The following is a 22777-nucleotide window of genomic DNA, read 5'->3' as shown; positions in this document are numbered from 1 at the left end:
CCGAGTGAACGAAACATATTTGAAAATTTTTTTTTTCCCCAACAGGTTTTTTCTATATTCTGATCAATATATAAAAAATTCAAGCAATTTGGAGGAAGTCACTTCCACAGTTTCAGGAATTTGTCTGATTCTTAGAAAAAACGGCTCCTAAAAATAAGACTTTAATGAGCTTTCACTTTGACAAACATTAGGCAAGATAGAAAACAAAAAATAAATCACCAATATATAAGAAACTTACCATTACCAATATTTTACAACCCATAATAATGATCAAACTTTTAAAAAAAAAGTAATCATGGTAATATATTATAATATATAATATATTATTATATATTCAGAAATGAAGCATAACATAACAAGCATAACAGCAACATAACATTGCTTGTAAGGTAAAATTACATATTTGTGTTTTATTTCTGATAAAGAGCATTTGAAGAGCTGTTTTCTTAACAACAACACCATGAAAATTATCAAATTTTTAGAATTACATTGATATGTGAAAAAATTCTCAATTTTTTCAAAAGATTTATGTAAAATAACAATCTGATCATCAGAGCATCTTGTGATATTTTGCACAACAATTATTGTCCCAGATAATAATCTAAAGCAGCTGTCACCAAAACCAACTTTAACACAAAATTTTGAGGTATATAGCTCTTTAAACTGATTAGAAACATTCATTCCCAAATTTGAACACAATGGACCATCAAAATGTTCTTTCTTCAGTTCATGTTGTTCTGTCAAAATTGAATCAACTTTACTAAGCTTCTGAACAAGATTTTTTTCATACATTCTTCTCACAACTTGTTGAAGTGGTAAATTTGGCCTCCGAACTAATTTCTTCACGTGTTGCAAAAAATTCTCAAACGGAAATGCTGAAATATTGTCCAGAGGGCCAAAGTGTTTGGCATCTTGGGCTAAATGAATCAATCCATGCATATTGTATGTTAAAAATTCAGGACAATATAAGTTTCCTCTATCTTCAACAAAAATTAAAAGCAAATTATGAGCATAATCCGCATATATGTGACACAATGATTCACTCAATAAAATATTTATTGCAACACATAGCAGCATAAAATTTTTATATAAACGCTCTGACAATATGTCTTTCAAGCAAACTATCCCTGTACATAGTAAAAACTGCCTAAATTCAGATGCCTCCCATCGTTCAAACTCTCTAAACGATCTTGGTTTGCGTGCAAACTCTGAACACACATGTGGTCTTAAAATGACTGATTTTTCTGATAACTGCTGAATCACCCGAGGCCCGAGACGTGTATTTAAAGGTCCCTGTATCCATGCATGTATCAACTTTTGCATAACACCTAGGCAAACAAGATGCATGTAATCATGAGGAACCTGAGTAATCAAACCAATAGATGTTCTATTCAACGGGCTTTCCATTATGTGGTGACTGTAATCTAACATCGTAGCAAAAGACAAGTCTGTTCTTAATTTTGCATTCATTTCCGGAAATGTAACTCTTCCAATAAATTTACCACGTTGCTCACATTTGTCACAACCACTGTAAGCATTGTGAGCCTTATTAAATTTTATAAATGATCTTGCCGGTGTATCACAAATAATTGCTGAAATTTTTACTGCATAATGGTACCCATTAATCATCAACCCATGATTTTCATTAACTTCGTCAACAAAGTCCTCAAGGAATGCACCTACATCCTTTGGTTTACTATTGGGTTGAGGAATAATTCATGAGCGTTTTTTCAAATTTAAAAATGCACGCAGAAATAAAATGCATTGGCAAAATGTTTTATGTTGTTTGAAAGAGAATGTTTTGCTCTACAAGATAGTGTGTTTTGATTTGTTAGTTTTTTTTATTTTTGTGTATTTTCAGATCATTAAAATGGAATGTCAAGTGGACAAAACTGAGCATTTTCGACACCATATGCTTTTTGCATTTAATCGAGGTGTTAAGGCCGCCGAAGCTGCTCGTGAGATTTGTGCTGTGTATGGAGAAGGAGCAATGCCTGAAAGTACCGCCCGCCGTTGGTTTTCGCGCTTCAAAAATGGGATTTTTGACCTCAAGGACGGATCACACACCGGTCGACCAATTGAGTTCGACGAAGAGCGATAGAATCAACTTCTTCACGAAAATCCACGTCAAACGACCAGAGTGTTGTAGTACTTAAGAGTGGTATTGTACAACGAGTTCAATTTATTAATATATTAAATAATATTATTATACAAATATGCGATAAACACAAAGAAGATTGTAGATCACAGCTAGAGTTGCTCGAGTCCGTTGTTGTTTGATAGGTTACTTCAAGAGGCATTTTATGGCACTTCAATGTTGCAGCCGCTCCGTGGTGGGGAGGATTCTTTGAACGTATGGTACGTTCAATTAAGAGAGTTCTTAGAAAAATATTAAAAACTGCAAGATTATCTTACGAAGAAGTACTCACAATTCTTGCAGAAATCGAAGTCGTTACAAATAATCGTCCGTTAACATTTTCGTATGAAGAACCGGAAGACGAACCTTTATCTCCAAATCATCTCGTGTTTGGCAAGAGAATAAGTTCAGAAACATTATTAATAAAAAACAGTTATGTAAATATGGACATAAAAAAGCGCGTTGTATATAGAAACTCTATTTTAGAACATTTTTGGAATAGGTGGCGCAATGAATATTTAACAGAGCTTCGCGAATTTCATAAAAGTAATAATAAAAGCGGAAGTAAAAACATTATAAATATAGGCGATGTAGTGACAGTCCAAGATTCAAATTTGGTTCGTGGTTTATGGAAAATAGGCATTGTTGAAAAACTTTTACCGTCAACAGACGGACAAGTGCGTGCAGCAAATATACGATGTATCTCCGCTGGAAAAATTATGTATTTGACTCGTCCAGTTAACAAATTGTGTTTACTGGAAGAAAATAAAGTTAGTTCTGTCGAAACTACGTTTGTTGATGAAAGTAACATTCAGCTATTCGTGACTACTGTTGGTGGCGGGAGTGTTGCGCTAATCAAATCGTAATAAACGTAAATCATTTGGATTGGCTGTTTGTATATAACAATTAATGTCCCCCTTGGGAATTTGTATAAATAGCGAGTTTATTGAAGTCTCGCTCTCTTGAAGTAACCTATCAAACAACAACAGACTCGAGCAACTCTAGCTGTGATCTACAATCTTCTTTGTGTTTATCGCATATTTGTATAATAATATTATTTAATATATTAATAAATTGAACTCGTTGTACAATACCACTCTTAAGTACTACAACATGGAGCCCACGGAGAATACGAAGAGAATATTTTGAAGTCCACGATAGAGACTAAAAGACAAAATTAAAGAAGCGATATATAAAGAAAAAGTTGTGATCAATTAATCAGCTAAGTGAGTTTATTATTCGTTTATGAGAATTTCTATTAAAGATATACATTAAGATTTATTTACAATTAAGTTTCAACTTTTGGATCGTTTGTCGATCGTTAACTACAAATTGTTATTCCTTATTATAGTTGTTTAGGTGATAATTGCATTTATTGTTGTTTTGAAATATCTATTTCATTTATCAATTAAGAAATTTATTTAAGATACTGAGGAAGTTAGTTAAGAATATATTAAGAAAATTATTTAGGATATTATTAAGAAAATTATTTAAGATATTATTGAGAATTGAGGTCATAAGATTCATTTATTAAGTATAATTGTACACAAAGTTATTTAAGTTAATATATAAAGTCGAGGTCAAAGGTTATATTATTATTTATTATTATATTTGCTACGAGGGTTCAATTTGACTGGACATTTTGTTGATACGAGGTTTTATTGATTCATTCATCGAGGTCTCAATTTGAAAAGTCCATACAGTTGTAATTAAAGCCATATACCATTTATATATATAATATAGTTATTTATTTCTTTTCTTAATCTTATTATGTCTAATCTTGCTAATAAACGTAGAGGACGAACGGTGGCCGTCAATTCAGTCAGGCGAGTTTTCGAGCAAGCTAACAATCTTATGGTTGGTGGTTTGCACGGGGATAGCTTGAATGAGTTGACGAGTCTGAAAAATACAGCCATCGATAAGTATTTGAAAATTACACAGTTTGATTGCGATATATCATCTTTGATTGAGGTGGATGAAGAGTTAGAACAAGAAGAAATTACGAGTACAGAGTTTACCATTTTTTATAAGCGATCTATTTTAAGTATAGAAAATTTTATTAATAAAAATAATGTAGATAATATAAGTTCAAATAAGTTTATTAGCAAGACAGTTAAGCTTCCCGCTCTTAAATTAGAAATCTTTGACGGTAAACAAGAAAATTGGCAAACTTTTTATGAAAATTTTGATTGCGCTATAAATAAGAATATGGAATTGTCTGATATACAAAAAATGACTTATCTTAGAAATTTAGTTAAAGGTCAGGCTTTATCTGCAATTACAGGATTAACATTATCTAATGAAAACTATTCAGTAGCTTTAAATATATTAAAAAATAGATTTTCCAATAAACAGTTATTAATTTCAATTCATATGAAAAAATTGTTATCACTAGAAAAAATTAAGGATGTTAGAAATATAAGCGAATTACGAAAAATGTTTGATACAATAGAAATACAAATTCGGAGTTTAGAAAATTTATCAGTAGATGAAAATATGTATGGATCAATTTTAATTCCTATCTTATTAGAAAAATTACCAGAGGAATTAAATTTAATTATAAATAGAGAATTAAACAGAAGTCAAGCTTGGAATATATTTAACGTTTTAGAAATATTAAAAAATGAAATAAATGCCAGAGAAAATACGCGTAGTAATTATGAAAATTTTAGAAATCCCATAACTGCTAATACTTTATACGCTAACGGGACAGATAATCGGTTTAGTAACAAGTTTAACCAGAATTTAAAGCAAAATAATTTCCGTAATCAAAATTTTTCTACAAATTTAATTACATGTGTTTATTGTTTAAAAAATCATAAATCTCATTATTGTAACTTGTAACATTATTGTAACTACTGTGACTGATGTTTTAGCTAGAAAAAATATTTTAATTGAAAAAAGATGTTGCTTTCGTTGCCTACGCGAAAGTCACTCGAGTAAAAATTGCAGATCAAACTTTCGATGTTTTAAGTGTGACAAGCCTCACCATATATCTATTTGTGATAGTTTTAAAGAGAATAATAAATTTGAAAATAACTCTAAAACAGGACAGTTAACAGCTGTTGCTGATGTTTCTTCTAAAATTAATCAACGTGTTTTACTCCAGACAGCTTGGTAAAAGTGAAAAATAATAAGTCCCGATATAATTATTGCCGTCTTCTCTTTGATAACTGTTCCCAATTAAGCTACATTACGCCTTCATTATGTAAAAAATTAAATTTAAAAACAATAGATTCTAAAGAAATTAATATCAAAACTTTTGGAAATAATAATACAAATGAAATTTTAGATAGGGTTAAAGTTTATGTTCAAGGTAATAACGGATTTGATATTGAAATTATATGTTTTGTAAAAGAAATTTGTTCTCCGTTAAATGGCCAGTATATAGAAACTGCGTGTAAAAATTATAAGCATTTAAAATACTTAAAATTAGCAGATTATCATAGAGATAATGAATATTTAGAAGTTGATATTTTAATAGGTGCCGATTACTATTGGTCGATAATTGAAAATAAGATAATAAGAGGGTTTGAAGGCCCAATTGCAATAAAATCTAAGGTAGGATACTTAGTCAGTGGTCCTATAACGGTTGAGAATAATAATAAAGTAGATTGTTCTGTTCTGTCTTCGCATGTTTTAAAAGTCGAAGTAGAATTATATAATGATAAAACGTTTTTGAAAGATAAGTTTTTAGCTATTTGGAATAAAAGCAAAGATAATATTAGTGACAATCTAGTTGTCGAACATTTTCGCAAAAGCATTAAGTTTGAAAATAATAGGTATATTGTAGAACTACCCTTTAAGGAGTATCATCCTTTGTTATGCGATAATTATAATTTATGTTTAACGAGATTCAAATCATTAGAGAAAAAGTTTTTAAATGATGCAAAATTATTTGATTCATATAATGATATTATATTAGAATAATTATTAAATGGAACGGTAGAGCAAGTTTTAATTAATAAATCTAAGGTCGGACTTGTTCTGACTCATTCTTACTCAAATATTACTTACCTCATAGACAGTTATAAGAGAAGATAAAGTTCCAACTAAGATGCGCATTGTATTTAATGCGAGTGCGACAAACTCAGGTCCCTCGCAAAATGATTGTTTACATTCAGGTCCTTCTTTAATAACTCTACTAAATGGAGTTTTAATACTTTTTCGTGTAAATAAGATAGCACTTATTGCAGATATTGAAAAAGCTTTTTTGAATATTTCAATATCTGAGAAGCATCGCGATTTCATACGATTTTTATGGTATGAAAATATTAATAATTTAGATATAAAAAATTTAAAAAATCATAAATTAGAAACATATAGATTATGTCGTGTCTTATTTGGAGTCACTTCTTCTCCTTTTCTTCTTTCAGCAACTTTAATTAAACACGCGGAACGTTATTTAAGTTCTGATCCAATATTTGTAAGTCGATTACTAAATTCTATTCACGTCGACGATTTAAGTTTTTGCTCTTATTCTGTAATTGAATGTTTTAATTTTTATAAAAAATGTCGTTCCCGGCTAGGTGAAGCTGGTTTTAATTTAAGAAAATTTGAATCTAATTCGGTCGAATTAGATAAGTTAATAAATGAAACGAATTTTCAGAGTCAAAATATTACTAAAGTGTTAGGTTTAACATGGAACAAGAAATTAGATTTATTTATTTTTTCATTTTTTGAGTTATTTAAGATTGCCGTCCCTTTTCCAACAAAAAGAGACGTGCTTAGTTTTACAGCAAGTTTTTTCGATCCCTTGGGACTAATAAACCCAGTAACTGTTCGTTTAAAAATTTTATTTCAGCAAATTTGTATATCTAAAATAGGATGGGATTGTAAAATTAATAAAGATTTATTAAAAGTATGGCAAGATATTTATAAGGATTTAGGTTCTGTACAGTCGATTTGTGTACCTTGATGTTATTTTTTTTCGAAATCGAGTGCAAGTTGCACGCGATTTGAACTTTATGGTTTTAGTGATGCTAGTTTAAAAGCCTTTGGGTGTTGTATATATTTAAGATGTATTTTTAATGAGAACGAACAGTGTTCCTCTCTTGTTACTTCAAAATCTAGAATAGCCTCGCTAAGTAAATGCACAATACCTCGATTAGAATTAAAAAGTTGCTTACTGCTTGCAACACTTATTTCAAAAGTAGTTAAGGAACTCTCATCTATTATTCTTATTTCTAAAATTAAATTATTTTCAGATTCTTATATTTGCTTACATTGGATAAAAAATTCTAATAAAATTTATGAAACATTTATTCAAAACCGTCTTGAAAAAATTAGAGATTTATATGACTTTTCCTTTTGGGATTACGTCGAAACATATCGTAATCCTGCGGATATTATATCACGAGGTTCTAGTATTGAAAATTTAATTAATAATCAGTTATGGTTTAATGGACCCACATTTCTTTATACTCCAGATGTTTGGCCTTCCTTTGATCAAAATAAATTAATATACCCTCCAGAGGAAACAAAAATATTACTAATAACTAATGAATCGTTCATAGACTTAAAATTCATAGATATAACTAATTTTAATTCATACTCCCGTTTAATACGAGTAACTGCTTATATTCTAAAATTCGTATCTTGCTTAAAAAATACGCAAGTACGAAATAACAATCTTTTACTTTCTTCTTTTGAATTAAGAAACGCCAAAATAATTTGGATTAAATTTATCCAACAAAATATATATAGTTCTAAGAATTATAAACAACTAAAAAATGATTTAGGATTTTTCTTTGATAGCGAAGGAATAATAAGATGTAGGGGGCGATTGGGAAATGCTTCAATTAGTTACAATATTAAATTTCCAATATTTCTTCCAAAGGAAAGTTTATTTACTGAATTAATTATTTTACATTGTCATGAAAGTGTTAAGCACAACGGCGTAAAAGAAACGCTAAACCAATTAAGATTGGAATTTTGGATTCCAAAAGTTAGAAATTTAATTCAAAAATTAATTAAAAAATGTTTTTTGTGTCGAAGGTACGAAGGCAAAACTTATAGTTATCCTGATGTTCCTCCGTTACCTTTAAGTAGAGTAAACGATGATTATGTTTTTAAGTACACAGGAAGTGATTACTGTGGACCGTTATTTGTGAAAAATATATATTCTGAAGAAGAAATATTTAAGTGTTGGATACTTTTAGCTTCTTGTGCTAGTACACGTTTTATACATTTAGATTTAGTTCCTGATTGTTCAGCTTTGGCGTGTATTCGAGGGTTGCGAAGACTCATTAGCAAATTTGGCGCACCCTACGAAATTATTAGTGATAATGGATCGTGTTTTACAGCCGATGAAACACAACAATTTACATCCTCAAGAGGCATTTTATGGCACTTCAATGTTGCAGCCGCTCCGTGGTGGGGAGGATTCTTTGAACGTATGGTACGTTCAGTTAAGAGAGTTCTTAGAAAAATATTAAAAACTGCAAGATTATCTTACGAAGAAGTACTCACAATTCTTGCAGAAATCGAAGTCGTTACAAATAATCGTCCGTTAACATTTTCGTATGAAGAACCGGAAGACGAACCTTTATCTCCAAATCATCTCGTGTTTGGCAAGAGAATAAGTTCAGAAACATTATTAATAAAAAACAGTTATGTAAATGTGGACATAAAAAAGCGCGTTGTATATAGAAACTCTATTTTAGAACATTTTTGGAATAGGTGGCGCAATGAATATTTAACAGAGCTTCGCGAATTTCATAAAAGTAATAATAAAAGCGGAAGTAAAAACATTATAAATATAGGCGATGTAGTGACAATCCAAGATTCAAATTTGGTTCGTGGTTTATGGAAAATAGGCATTGTTGAAAAACTTTTACCGTCAACAGACGGACAAGTGCGTGCAGCAAATGTACGATGTATCTCCGCTGGAAAAATTATGTATTTGACTCGTCCAGTTAACAAATTGTGTTTACTGGAAGAAAATAAAGTTAGTTCTGTCGAAACTACGTTTGTTGATGAAAGTAACATTCAGCTATTCGTGACTACTGTTGGTGGCGGGAGTGTTGCGCTAATCAAATCGTAATAAACGTAAATCATTTGGATTGGCTGTTTGTATATAACAATTAATGTCCCCCTTGGGAATTTGTATAAATAGCGAGTTTATTGAAGTCTCGCTCTCTTGAAGTAACCTATCAAACAACAACAGACTCGAGCAACTCTAGCTGTGATCTACAATCTTCTTTGTGTTTATCGCATATTTGTATAATAATATTATTTAATATATTAATAAATTGAACTCGTTGTACAATACCACTCTTAAGTACTACAACACAGAGAATTGGCGGAGCAGATGGATTGTGATCAAAAAACTGTGGTGAACCACCTTCACTCAATGGGCAAGGTTCAGAAACTCGGCGCTTGGGTGCCACACACTTTAGGCGAAAACAACAAAAATCAACGTTCCACAATCGCCGCCGGTTTGCTCGCTCGACATCGCTCAACTCATGGTCACAAACAGCGTTTTCTTTACCGCATTGTCACTGGCGATGAAAAATGGTGCCTTTACGTCAATATGAAGCAGCGAAAAGAATGGCTCAGCCCCAAAAAACAAGCGACTCCGCGAGCAAAAAAAGACCTTCATCCTCGTAAGATCATGTTGTGTGTATGGTGGGATTGGGAAGGCACAATTCATTACGAACTGCTTGAGCGCAACCAAACAGTCAATGCGGAGCTCTACGTTCAACAACTGCACCGACTCAACGAAGCAATTCAGCAAAAAAGACCAAATAGGCGAAATGGCGTTCTTCTGCAACACGATAACGCCCGTCCTCACATCGCCAATATGACCAAAGCCGCGATTCAAGAACTCAAATGGGAAGTGCTGCCTCATCCTTCATACTCTCCAGACTTGGCGCCGTCAGATTTTCTTCTGTTGCGATCGCTTTCGAACACTTTGCGCGGTGTATCGTTCAATAATGACGTGGAATTGAGGGCTTGGTTGGACGAATTCTTTGAGTCAAGACCGGGAGATTTCTATCGCCGAGGCATCGAAAAACTTATTGAACGATGGGAGGAAGTCGTAAACAACAACGGAGAGTATATTATTGATTAAATCGTTGTAGTTTTTTTGTTTAAAATAAATTTGAAAAAAACGCTCATGAATTATTCCTCAACCCAATATTATTACAGTTTCTTTGCTAATTTTACATTTGTTATTATAAAAAGATTTATCTGAATATCTATTTTCAAATTTATCTTTACTTGTATCAGAATTACAATCTTCAAAACTCTCAACAACTATCGGATTCAGTATCAAGTCATACGCGGTATCTGTACTTAATTGTAACTGATCTGGTTGAAATAAAAAAGCTGAGTCAGAAATACTATCAACTGTTTCCACATCCTCACATAGTTCATGTATATTTTTTTTACTAAAGCACTCGTCAGTAATAACTGTAACCTCTGCACGGATCCTTCTCCATCTGCTCCAGTAGCTTGACATACTTAACTTGGGAGTAATCATTAATACAATACATTGTTTAACCAATATAAATATATATTATTGTGTTTAATAATATAAATACAAATATATATATGTATATGTATATATATATATATATATATATATATATATATATATATATATATATATATATATATATATATATATATATGTATATATATATATATACATACATATTTCCATTATTAGATAAACAAATTTTTATCAATCAATCAATCAATATATTCTGAATTACATGATTTTACAATTCAAGGATGTTTACAAATAGTATAATTATTAATGATGCGTAAACACCTAATAATAATGAATATAATAGTAAAGAACATAAGAATAAAATGATAACAACTCTAAAAATCATAACGTTAACAATAATAATAACATTAATAATAACTATAATAATAAAAACGGTATTAATAACAATAAGAATAATGGTATTAATAAAAATAATGATATTAATAAAAATAAAGGTAATAATAATAATAACAATGGTATATTTAAATATGTCTATACTTATTACATACGCACATACATAAATATACATACACATTCACACATATTAACACACATCACACACACATACACATATACACACATTTGCACACATACACATACCCACACACGCATACATATACCCACACAGGCATACGCACATACACATTCAATCATTGTACAAGGACGACAAAAAAGATGTACATAAATGTAAAGATTATAAAAAAAAAAAAAAAAAAGATAAAATAAATAAAATATACAAGAGAGAGTATTTTTAATAAGACTATTATAAGCTTCTTTTCGTATACTTTTTAAAAATATTACTATTTTATTACTACAAGCATTTCAACAACCAAATCATTAAACTTCTTAAAACTATATTATTCAATATTATTATTTAAAATATTTTTCTTAAAAGTTGTATTTTAAATAAAGAAAGAAAGAAACTAATGATAAAAGTAAATCGTATAAAAGTTTACAATAGAATTTTTTTTTATTTTTTTTATATGTGTATATATAAAGTCAATAAATATATTGATATTGAATATATTTTTTTTATATATCTCTTTATATTGTTAAAACAATTTTGCAGTTTGTTTTATTGTTGATTTATAGTTTTTTACAATAACAATTTAAAAACTCTTTAAAAATAACATTTGTTTTATTGTCAGCATGAATGCATTAAATAGTTTACAATATTTAAACAAGTGGTTTGAATATTGTGATATTAGCATTTTTACTCTTACTTTCTTGCTTTTACTTTTTTAAATATCATGTTAAGTAAAAACAATTACTAAAAGTAATTTCTTAATAGTATTAAATATGTTACATGCTCATTCCAAAATATAAAAAAAATAATTATAATAAAAAGTACCAAATAGTATATATAGTATATAGCAATAACTATAATAAAAAATAGCAATAAACAGTACTTTAAAAAAGAAAAACGAGTAATTTTAGCATATAAGCAACAATGTCAATAATATATTCAAAATCTTTTATCATCTTCTGCGCTTAATGCTGTTTTATTGATCTTTCCTGTGTAAATTTCATGTGAATGTGAACTAATTACACTCATACTCATCATCTTATTTTCTTTACTTAATAAACATTTTTTTGTAATCTTCATGTGTTATTTACTTTTTAACAACATTTTTTAATTTAATTTAAATTAATGCAGTAAAAATAACATCTAAACTAGTATTTAAAATATCCCCCTCGGGCTTTTTTGCAAGCAACATCTTTTTTGCATTGATTTAACAAGATTGTTGCAAACTTCGTTTTGAATATCTAAATTTAGTTAATAGAGCTAAGTAAAAAGTATTCATAATTATATAAATTAAATCTTTTATTACTTTTATTTAGCGCCTTAAAAGAAATTTAATTCATAATCGTTTGATAAAAGAGTTTGCCTAAGTTTTGTTTTAAATTGGCTAAGCGAAGATAGGGTTTTAAGATTATCATTTAAAAGTGTATTCCGTAATATAGGTGCTCGATTTACAAATTTAAATTTAAAGTAATATACAAAAGAAATTTGTTTTAAAAATAAGTAATTTTAAGTATAAAAAAAAAGTAAGTTTGATAATAAAATTCATTGTATAATTTAACATAAATTTAATATTAGTTTAAAATTTAATAATATAAAATAATAATAATATAAAATTATAATGGTCATAATATGTTTTAGTTCAGAGCCGACAACACCGGGGGAAGAGGGTGGGGGCCAGGAGCACGTGCCCCCTCCCCCACTTTTTTTCAAAAGGACTTTTTTTTTTTTATAGAAGTCTTTTTTTAAAAATTGACGATTGTGCTCCTTTGAAACTTTGAAACCCGTATCGTCAGTCCTGTAGTTTCTTAATCATTATTTCTGACCACACAGTTAAAGTTCTTTCTTCCACACGCGTGAGACCATGTTTTAGATTTTAAAGTTTTAATTCAAATCTTACTGTTTTTTGCCGTCATTGCCGTTTTACTATTTTTGCCATCAATGCCATCTTAATGTGTTTGCTTGTCAGTCATTGTGTAAGACAAGTGAATTCATTAAACCTTTGCAAATGCAGTGAAAATGGTTACAATGACAACAAAAAATGTAAAACAATGTATAAATCATGCATATAGAAAAAATAAACCCTAACTATAACTATTATATGAGTCAACCAACAACCAATCAAAATTATTACACTATTCTAAAAGCATCTTTGGAACAGGACTTAGGTGAAGTAATATCTGGTGATATGGAAAATGGATAAAACATGTAAATATTTTATACAATACCCAGTCAAAAAAGCATTGTTTTAAATACTTCGATAAAACTTAGTGAAACTGCTGTATTGTTCGTTAGCTCTTCCCATTTTAAATTTGCTTCACCAATAAAAAATCCTTATATAAAAAAAAAATAATAAAAAAATGGTTACAAAAAATAACCAGCATTAAATGTTTAAATAATATGAAGAGAGATTTAAGTATTGATAATGTTGATAACATTAGAAAAAAGTTATAATATAATTATAATATATAATTAATATTAATATATAATTACAAAATAGAAAGAGTTAAAATAGAATGGAATATATCCACCAATAAAGTAAATTGAAGGGTAACAATAAACAATTTATATCCATAAATAAGAGGTCATAATCAAAGGTTACACAAACACCTTATTGAAAAAAGATAAAAACTGATATTGCAAGTTCTTATTTAAATATAAGTTATTTTATTGTATTTTTATAAAAAATGACTTCAAAACAAAACACGATAAAATTAGTTCCATAAACAACAAAAAGATATATTAGCGTAAATAAGTGCACATTTAAAACTGACTAATGACAGATTCGACGGACTGCTAAAAAAAATTAATATATTAGAGGATACCGGTGAAATGTTAAAAAAAAAAAATAAAACGCGAAATGCCGATATTAAAAAAACACACAAGAAGTTGAAAAAACACAAAAAGACATTGAGGAAGGTCTAATAATTTACCATAACTGCAATGACAAAAAAGTTTGTCATTGCAAACATAGGAGAAAATGGGAAAAAAAAATTAAGAAAACTGGAAGATAAAAAAGCCGAAATAATCTTCGTATCAAAGGAGTTTAAAAAAATGAAAATTGAAATTAATTATATAATACAAAAACAAAAATAATACAAAAACAAAAATAACAAACCTCTTTGAAAAAAATCTCAATGTAAAATACGTAATCATAAAAAGAGAGGGTAAAACTGGTATAATCGATATTAAAAAGCCAAGAACAGTCGTAATCAAACTTCTTAACTTTAAAGACAAAGTAAAAGTTCGTAAAAATGCTAATAAGCTAAAAGGATCCGCAGTTTATACCAACAAAGATTTTTTGCATGAAACAACTACAATAAGAAAAAAACTTCTTGAAGTTGCAAAAACGCTAGGAGAATGGAGAAAACGCATGGAGAATAATTCGTTTTTAATGCGATAAAAGCATAGAAAACAATTCTAATTTTCAATTACCTAATTATAAAGTAGTTCATCAAGTTAGAGCATCTAATATGGGAGTAGAGGTTTGTGTATATACATAAAAAACTCAATATTATTCAGATTTAAGTTCAAGCACATTTGAATACGAATCTTTGTGCTTTGAAATCATCAATAAAACTTCAAAAAATATTGTCATCCTTGTTTTATATAGCCCGCCCCCAGAAAGCATTAAGGTATTTGAAAATTACATTAAAAACATAATTAAAAAAAAACTATAAACATAGCGGTTTATTTTAATGGCGATATTAGTCTCAATATATTAGATTATGACGATAAAAGAAACATTAAAAACTTTTTTATTAGTTATATTAAAATTATTATAAGTGCATTTATAAATATAAAGATAAGGGCAGGAATATTTAAATCTGACATTTCTAATTACTTTCCGATTTTTATTTATTCTCAAAAATGCAGCTATGATGGCCAAAATGAACGGGAAAAAACAATTAAAATACGTTTAACAAACGACATGCAATTAGACATTTTCATAACCTTCTATCCTGTGTTAACTGGGACTCTCTACAACTAAAACCAAAAACGTGGGATATCTTTCAAACTGAGTTTCTTAACCTTTATTTTCTTACAAGGCATTACCATAAGTTAATAAAGTAAACAAAACAAAAACACTTCTAAACCCTTCGATCACTATAGGCTAAAGGTATTCTTGAAACTTAAAAAAAAAGAAGAAAAAAACAAGGTTTATATTACAAGCTTCTTAAAAAAAGAATTCTTAAAAATGAGACTAATTATAAAAATCATAAATGGCTATTTGAATCAATTTTAAAACGCTGAAAGAAACATTACCACTCTGAAATATTAATAAAACACAAAAATGATTCAAAAAAAACGTGGCATATATTAATAAGGAGGTAATCGGGAAAAAAATTAGTACAGAAATTTACTTTCTCAAATTCTTAAAATTAATAACAATACTATTGTAAATAAATCCTTAGTAGCCGAAACAATTAATCAGTATTTTGTAAAAATAGGTCCTACTTTATCATCAAGTATAGAAACTACTCAAGAATACTTTAATTCGTACTTAACCTCAACCAACATTAGTGTTATGTTTAGTTATAAACTTACTGAAAAGTAATTATTAGATGCTGCCTCTCTATTAATAAAAGTAAGCTTAATAATAACAGGAGATCCTTTGGATGTTGCTTATTATAGACAAATCTCTTTTTGTTTCTTTTTTTTCTAAAATATTAGAGCGAGTTATCTATAATAGACTTTATTCTTTTTTAAATATTAATAATATTATTTGATGATAAACAGTTAGGATTAAAATCTGGGCATTCCACCGATTATGCAATTATTCACCTTGTTCATGATATATTTAAAGCGTTTAATGAAGGCAAGTATACCAAATTATTAAAAAATATGGGTATATTGTACAAATCCAAGCAATTGTTAAACCTATCCTGTTTGAAAAATTTATACTTTTCTTTAATTCATTGATACTTAAATTATGCAAACGTTACTTGGTGCAGCACTAACGCAACAAAATTAAAATAATTACTAAGTAAACAAGAATAATTTCAAACAAGAATAATCTCAAACGTAAATCGTTTCTCTCATACTCAAACATTATTTTAATGAACTCAATATTCTAAATGTATATAAACCAAATCATATTCTTATCTTCATGTTTAAACTTGATAAAAAGTATTACAAATCTTATTTAATTCGCTATTTGAAAAAATAAATCACATATATCCTACCAGATTTTCAAAAAACAATTATATTCAATCCAAAATATATTATACAGCTACCCAATTTACTAACCGCCCAGTAAACACACAAACGTCTATTAAACGTCAAAACAACGTTTCGACAAAACGTTCAGATTTGGTCGATTATCCGTTTAGAATAATGCAGATTAACATTTAGAACAAACGTCCATAAAACGTCTATATTTAAACGTATTTTAGACGTCTAGTATAGGAATATTATACGCATATAAATCGTTTACATTTTGTCTAATTTACGTTTAAATCTAGTCTAATTAACATATATAAAGCGTTTAGATTTAGTCTAAGTAAACGTATATTAAACTTATAGATCTTGTCTAATAGTTTCTTTGATTTAGTTAACGTAATTTCAAATTATTTAAGTTTTTAAACTAATATAAATTAAAATTACGTTATACTTTTTAACTTTATATAAGTAATAAGGAGTTATAGGTCTTGAAATTTATAAATAAGAATATTTATAAAAAGTAATGAAACTTATAAATAAGATACAGTTATAAAAGACCTGGTCTTATTTTTTATAACTATTATAATATGATTATTAACTTTTATACTACAGTACAGTATACTATGCTTTTATTTTATAAAACTATATATAAAGTTATAAACTTATATAAAACATTTTCATATAGTGGGGATTTAGAGAAAAAATCTTGGTGCACTATACTTGTTTATGTTTCGATAATTAAAAAAAATTTAAATAATCAAGCAATGCATTGCAGTGGAAACTTTATAGTAACAATTTCTATCAAATATTTTTTAAAGTTAATCTCATTAGCAGAAAATAAAAGTTTACATTAAGATTAAGTCAAAGATTGCTAATAAGATTAATAAACTCATAAACAAATAAGATCACTGTTTTCTAGTTTATGCATTATCAAAAATCTTCCTAGAATATCGCATACCACTTGTTCATCTTGCACCTGTTTGTGCAACATCATCTTCTACATTCGTATCCTGATCGTCTGATTTCGTAACCTGATTTATAACTGCCGAAAACTAGGTTAAAATAGTTAGCATTATTAATGCAAATTCGTAAATCAAAATCGGAATTACACAGAACACTTTACATATAGAGGATTTTCTGAATGTAAGTTTCCGAAATTTCTTTGGCTATCCATGTTTATTTTTGACATTAAATGAGTAACGTCGCACAGTGACTCAAAACAACAAAAAATAAGGTAATAAACCCCTCACAGCTTTTCTCTAAATTAAGTACCCTTTTTTAAATAATATTAAATTGCAATAATTTTTTATTTCAAAAGAATAAATAATTTTTTAATAAAACTTTTATTTTGTATTTTATAGTAAAAAGAAGTGAAAAAATTTGTTATTATTTTCAAAAAAACCTGAAAAATATGAGATTTTTATTTAACTAAAAAAGAGTAGTTTTAATTTAAATAAAAGTGTATATTTATTTTAAAGATAATCTTTTGGCTCTATATATTTCAAATTTACTAAAAAGAAAAAAAAAAGTCTAATATTTTTGTTTAAGTTTAAAAACTTTTTGAAAAAAAAAGCAGCAAGCAATTGTATTTTTTTGGTTTATATATCAGCTAAAAAAATGTTCCACCAAGTTCCAAAAAATTTTTTTTTTTTCTAGTTAATTAACATTTCTACTTTTAAAATAAAAAAGGATTATTGCGGTGTCCTGTGGTATTGGAAGTTATAAAAGAAATACAAATGTTGTTAAACACTTAAAAACCTTGTTTTCCGCCATTTTTGAAAGTATTTTGTTATAATCAAAACAAATGAAAATGGTGGGAAACTTAAATTTTAATTTTGTACTTGTATTACTTGCTCTAATGTAGTTTTTAAATCATAAATGTTAAATATAGATTTAAAAAACGTGCTTTTGTCATAAGATACTATTTAAAAGTTTGTTAAAATATTTATTGACAATTTTAAAGAACGATTTATTATTCGATAAGTACAACATGTTTCAAAAAAGCTCAACTGATCAACATTATTATTTCCTGTAATATAAAGTTAACTTATAGTAATATAGTGTTTTTACAGGATGTAACAATGTGGCAATTGTTAAAGTCATAACAAAATAAAATTTTAAACAGTGTAAAGTAAAAGAATATATAATGTAATTTAAAATGTTTCTGATATATTAGTTTTATTATATTAATGGTTCTTAAAAACAATAGCAATAAAAAGATTAGATCTTATCCCAAATATACGTGAATTAGGAGTGGAAAAATTAAGATTATGGAAGGATTTACTTAATGAAATAAAAAATACTGAAGAAATTCGCAAAGAAAACTTAAATAAAGTAAAGGTTGCTTTAGTTATATTTATTTCAAAGGTGAAGAAAAAACTAAAACAATGTGGACGAAATTATGATACATTTATACAAAAAGAAAATCGTTGGCTTCAAAAAAATCTTATAAACATTAAAAACAGCCATTTTGGCTCTGGAAGGCCCCATAAACAATGGAGTGTTCTTGGAGAGTGAAGCAAAAGGAAAAAAATAAAAGAACTAGCCACTGAACATCATGAAGCTCTATTTTTAGCTTCTGCAAAAAGTGAAAAATGCTGCTGGAGAAAAAAAAAAGCCTCCATTATAAAAAACAATATTTCTAATATTTTAAAGATAGAAAAAGTTGATGAAACTTTGAATAAAACCTTTCCCATTAATATGAGTGTAGAGGAAGCTCTTGCGTTAAAAATGAACACTGATCTCAGCGATAAACAATATCAAATGATCAAAAACTCAGCTCTTGTACACAATGTGCATATTTATCCTACTTTGCACGATATTTTCGAGGAAAAATTGAAATGCTATCCTGAGAATATACACTTTTCTGAAATTTCTGCAAAGTGTACTCTTCAAAGCATGTTAGATCACACTGTGATCCTGCAATGTGTGCGATGCTAAACCCAACGAAATGAACAATATTTATTAGTTAAAAGCAAAAACTGAGAATGAGTCAGCCTTGGGGCACGGAATTTCAGTTTTACATTGCTGGATAAAATGCTTGGAATTTATTCTCCATTTGAGTTATAAAATTAAAATTAAAAAATATAAGCCAAAAACAACTGAGGAAAAATTATCTGTAGACTTAAAAAAAAAAGAGACTCAGGTACTCTTCAGAGAACGGTTAAGCCTATATGTTGACATGCCTAAAACTGGGTCTGGAAATGCCAATGACGGCAATACTGCCAGAAGAGCATTTAAAAATAGTGAAGTTTTTTCTGAAATTACTAAAGTTGATTGTGGTATAATTAAAAGATTGCATAATATTCTTATAACTATATCTTGTGGATATCCTATTAATATCAATGAATTAGATTTATACTGCACTGAAACAGCTAAACGTATAGTGAGTTTGTACGACTGGTATGTCATGCCTCCTACTGTACATAAACTGCTACTGCATAGTTCTTCTATATCACATAAATTACCTTTGCCAATTGGGGTATATTTGGAAGATGCATTGGAGAGTTTAAATAAACAGATAAGAAATTCTAGGCTTAAGCACACGGCAAAAATATCAAGGTTAAACACAATGAATAATCAGATGCACTACCTTCTAGTAAGTTCAGATCCAAAAGTATCAAGCATATTTTTTAGAAAACATAAGAGCTATCGAGGAAAACCGTTACCAGACGAAGTTATTAAATTAATTGTAATGTAAATAATAAAATAAATGTAACAAAATATAGTTTTATTATATTTTATTTTCTGTATGTATCAACATCCTTTAAAAACCTTTTTTTTTTAATATATATAGTAATTGTCTTGAAGATTCTAAAACTTTCAGAAAAAATTTTTTGTACGTGTATAGTTTAATGAGCGCATACGCGCATTAAACTATAGTGTATAGTTTAATGAGCGCATACGCATATTAAAATACGCACCTTTAATGAGCGCATACGCGCATTATACGCGTTGAAGCTGCGCGTAAAAAAAAAAAACTATCAACAAATTTGAAATCTTTGACCTAAAAAATATTATTTTGATATATGACATTATTCATTTACAATTTATGTCAAATTTTATTTAATTTTTTGATCGTCCTGAGTCACTGTGCGTCGCGACATAACATATGCAGTGGTTTTTGCCAGCTCTGTTCCACCAATTTTCTAATGCAAATATAACTAAATTAAGCTAAGTACATCTAAAATAAAAAATAAATATTTAGTCATTAAACCTTTTGATTATTGCAAAGATGAATACCTACTGTTACGCAATCATACTAGCGTTTACAATATGAATTTAAACTGTTTATAAAACTTACGAAAAAAGTTCTTGCAGCAGGACTTTCATAACGAGAGACCAGCAACTCATATTTTACCTGTGTTGATGTCGCCATCAACAATTTCTAAAACCATTGATTTGTTGGCATTTAGGAAGGTAGATTGTCGCGATAAGAGCTTTTTAACTTCAATGAAATAAAACGGCGCACCCGACACTTGCTTATTATTTATTTATCAGTCGTTTTGCTTTCAGTTGTTGTAAAGAAATGAATCTTGAAAACGCATTTAGGTCTAATTTAATTATTTAGCCTATAAAAAATAAGTTTTTAATAAGTTTTTATTTCCTTTTAACTATGCCTATTTAAACCGCGTGACTTAAGCTGTTATGTGAGTCTTCTGACTAATGGCTATATTACTATAACATAATTAATAAACGTTTATTAAAAGTCGATCAAACGTTTAGAATTAGTCGTTATTCTAAACGTTTAATTGACGTTTAACAAACGTATATACTAAAAGATTTAAAGCGTAGGTTTTAAATCCATAAATGTTTACGTTTAATTAAGACTTATTAAAGGTTTACAATATTGACTAATGTAAGTCGACATTCTAAACGTTAGATCGACGTTTAGTAAACGTATATATAAAAAAGATTGAAATATACATTTCAAATCAAGCGTAGATTTTTAGTCAATAATAGGTAGCTAAACGTTTTATTCATTTTTTGACCGATTTCGACTAAATATTGACCAATTCTGAACCAATCTGTGACAAGTTCTGTAACTGGACAAGGACCTAAGCTGTAAAACACTCTACAAAATAATGAACTGATAACTGATTCTTCTCTAAAGCAATTTAATATAAAAGTTAAGCATTTATTGATGGCATATGAAAATGAATTAAAGTTTTTCTATAAAAATTTTTAAATAGTTTTTTTTAACTAGTTATTATTAATAATAATAATAATAATAATAATAATAGTTATAACAATAATAATAATAATAATAAGTAACTAACTTATTAATTACTATTATTTAATGATATATTTATTTATTTCAAACAATAGTGTCATTGTAAAATTCTGAAAATCGAACTCATAATTACTGTTTGTTTAGTTTATATTTTCTTGTTCATTTGTAAAACTTCTCAATTAGAAAATAATTTTTCGTTTGTAAAGAAATCTTTAGTTTTATTCTTTAAAATACTAAATATTTTTAACGCTATTGTAAAATTTTCTAATTATATTTTTGTTATTATTAAATATTTATTGTCATATTTTAAACGTTATTGTAAAACATGATTTTAAAGTTGTGAACTATAATTTTTATATATTATTACATCATTTTTTGGGGCTTGGTGGTAAGACTTAGTTTGTCTTCTTCTAGCCCCAGTCATGAAAATATTTGTTTTTATAAATTACAATTGTAAATTATTTTCTTATTGGCAAATAAATGCATACACAATACACAAAAACAAATTATTCAAAATATTTTCAAATATATTCAAATATTTCAGAAGTATCAACGCATATTTTCACAAACAGGATTGTTAACAAATAAAACAATGCTTTATTTTGCTGTCAAAAATCAATATACACCCATCTACAGCTAGGTATGACTCATATATTATTATATGTACAACTCTCCTCATTATCAGTAAGATATTATAACAGAGAGGTTGTGGAAAAATGTAATAATCATTGTGTTTACAGGACTAAATTTTGCTTTAGTAAATCCTTAAGTTGTCATAAATGATCAATTTTTCCAACCTGAACTGTTTTGGACTAACGTCAGTTCAAAACAGTTTTAAAACTTCAAACAGGTTCAAAACTTTCTTATTAATAACCTTATAATAATGTTGCCAATAACACCATCCAGGTAATTACTTTCTTAGGTTTAGACATTTTAAAGGTACTTTTAAACTCTTTATAAGTTTTAAAGAGTTTGAAAATGCCTTTAAAATATCCGAACCTAACAAAGCAATAGGCTGTATGCTGTTATTGGCAACATTATTATAAGATTATTTTATGAGATATCAATAAGAAAGGCAGTATTTCCACAAGATATGTAAAAAGCTAATAAAACAACAATCGATATAGTTTCCGAGGACAATTTAAAACATCTAAATATATTTTGAGTGTTTTTCTTGCTTAAGCTTTTGGAACCAAAGGGTAGTACAAACAAAACACAGGATAT

The 22777-nt window shown here is 28.1% G+C and overlaps 1 protein-coding gene across 1 annotated transcript; it reads left to right on the top strand.

Annotated features, from left to right (window-relative positions):
• The first annotated feature begins 6194 nt into the window (after positions 1-6194).
• On the top strand, positions 6195-9182 carry LOC136086850 (uncharacterized). The gene is made up of 2 exons (XM_065809344.1): positions 6195-7026; positions 7345-9182. The coding sequence occupies exons 1-2, from the start codon at positions 6195-6197 to the stop codon at positions 9180-9182; spliced, it is 2670 nt and encodes an 889-aa protein (XP_065665416.1).
• The last annotated feature ends 13595 nt before the right edge of the window (positions 9183-22777 follow it).

This window comes from Hydra vulgaris, chromosome 11 (genome assembly GCF_038396675.1).
Source record: "Hydra vulgaris chromosome 11, alternate assembly HydraT2T_AEP".
Lineage (NCBI taxonomy): Eukaryota > Metazoa > Cnidaria > Hydrozoa > Anthoathecata > Hydridae > Hydra > Hydra vulgaris.
Note: the sequence above shows the minus strand (reverse complement) of the source record. Positions and strands in the feature narration are given on the sequence as shown.

What these genes read in the sequence shown, in the direction of transcription:
- LOC136086850 (XM_065809344.1), top strand. Translation starts at nt 6,195, where the DNA reads ATGCGCATTGTATTTAATGCGAGTGCGACAAACTCAGGTCCCTCGCAA. An exon ending in AGATATTTATAAGGATTTAG is followed by an intron (nt 7,027 to 7,344) that starts GTTCTGTACAGT and finishes AATTATTTTCAG; the next exon opens with ATTCTTATATTTGCTTACAT.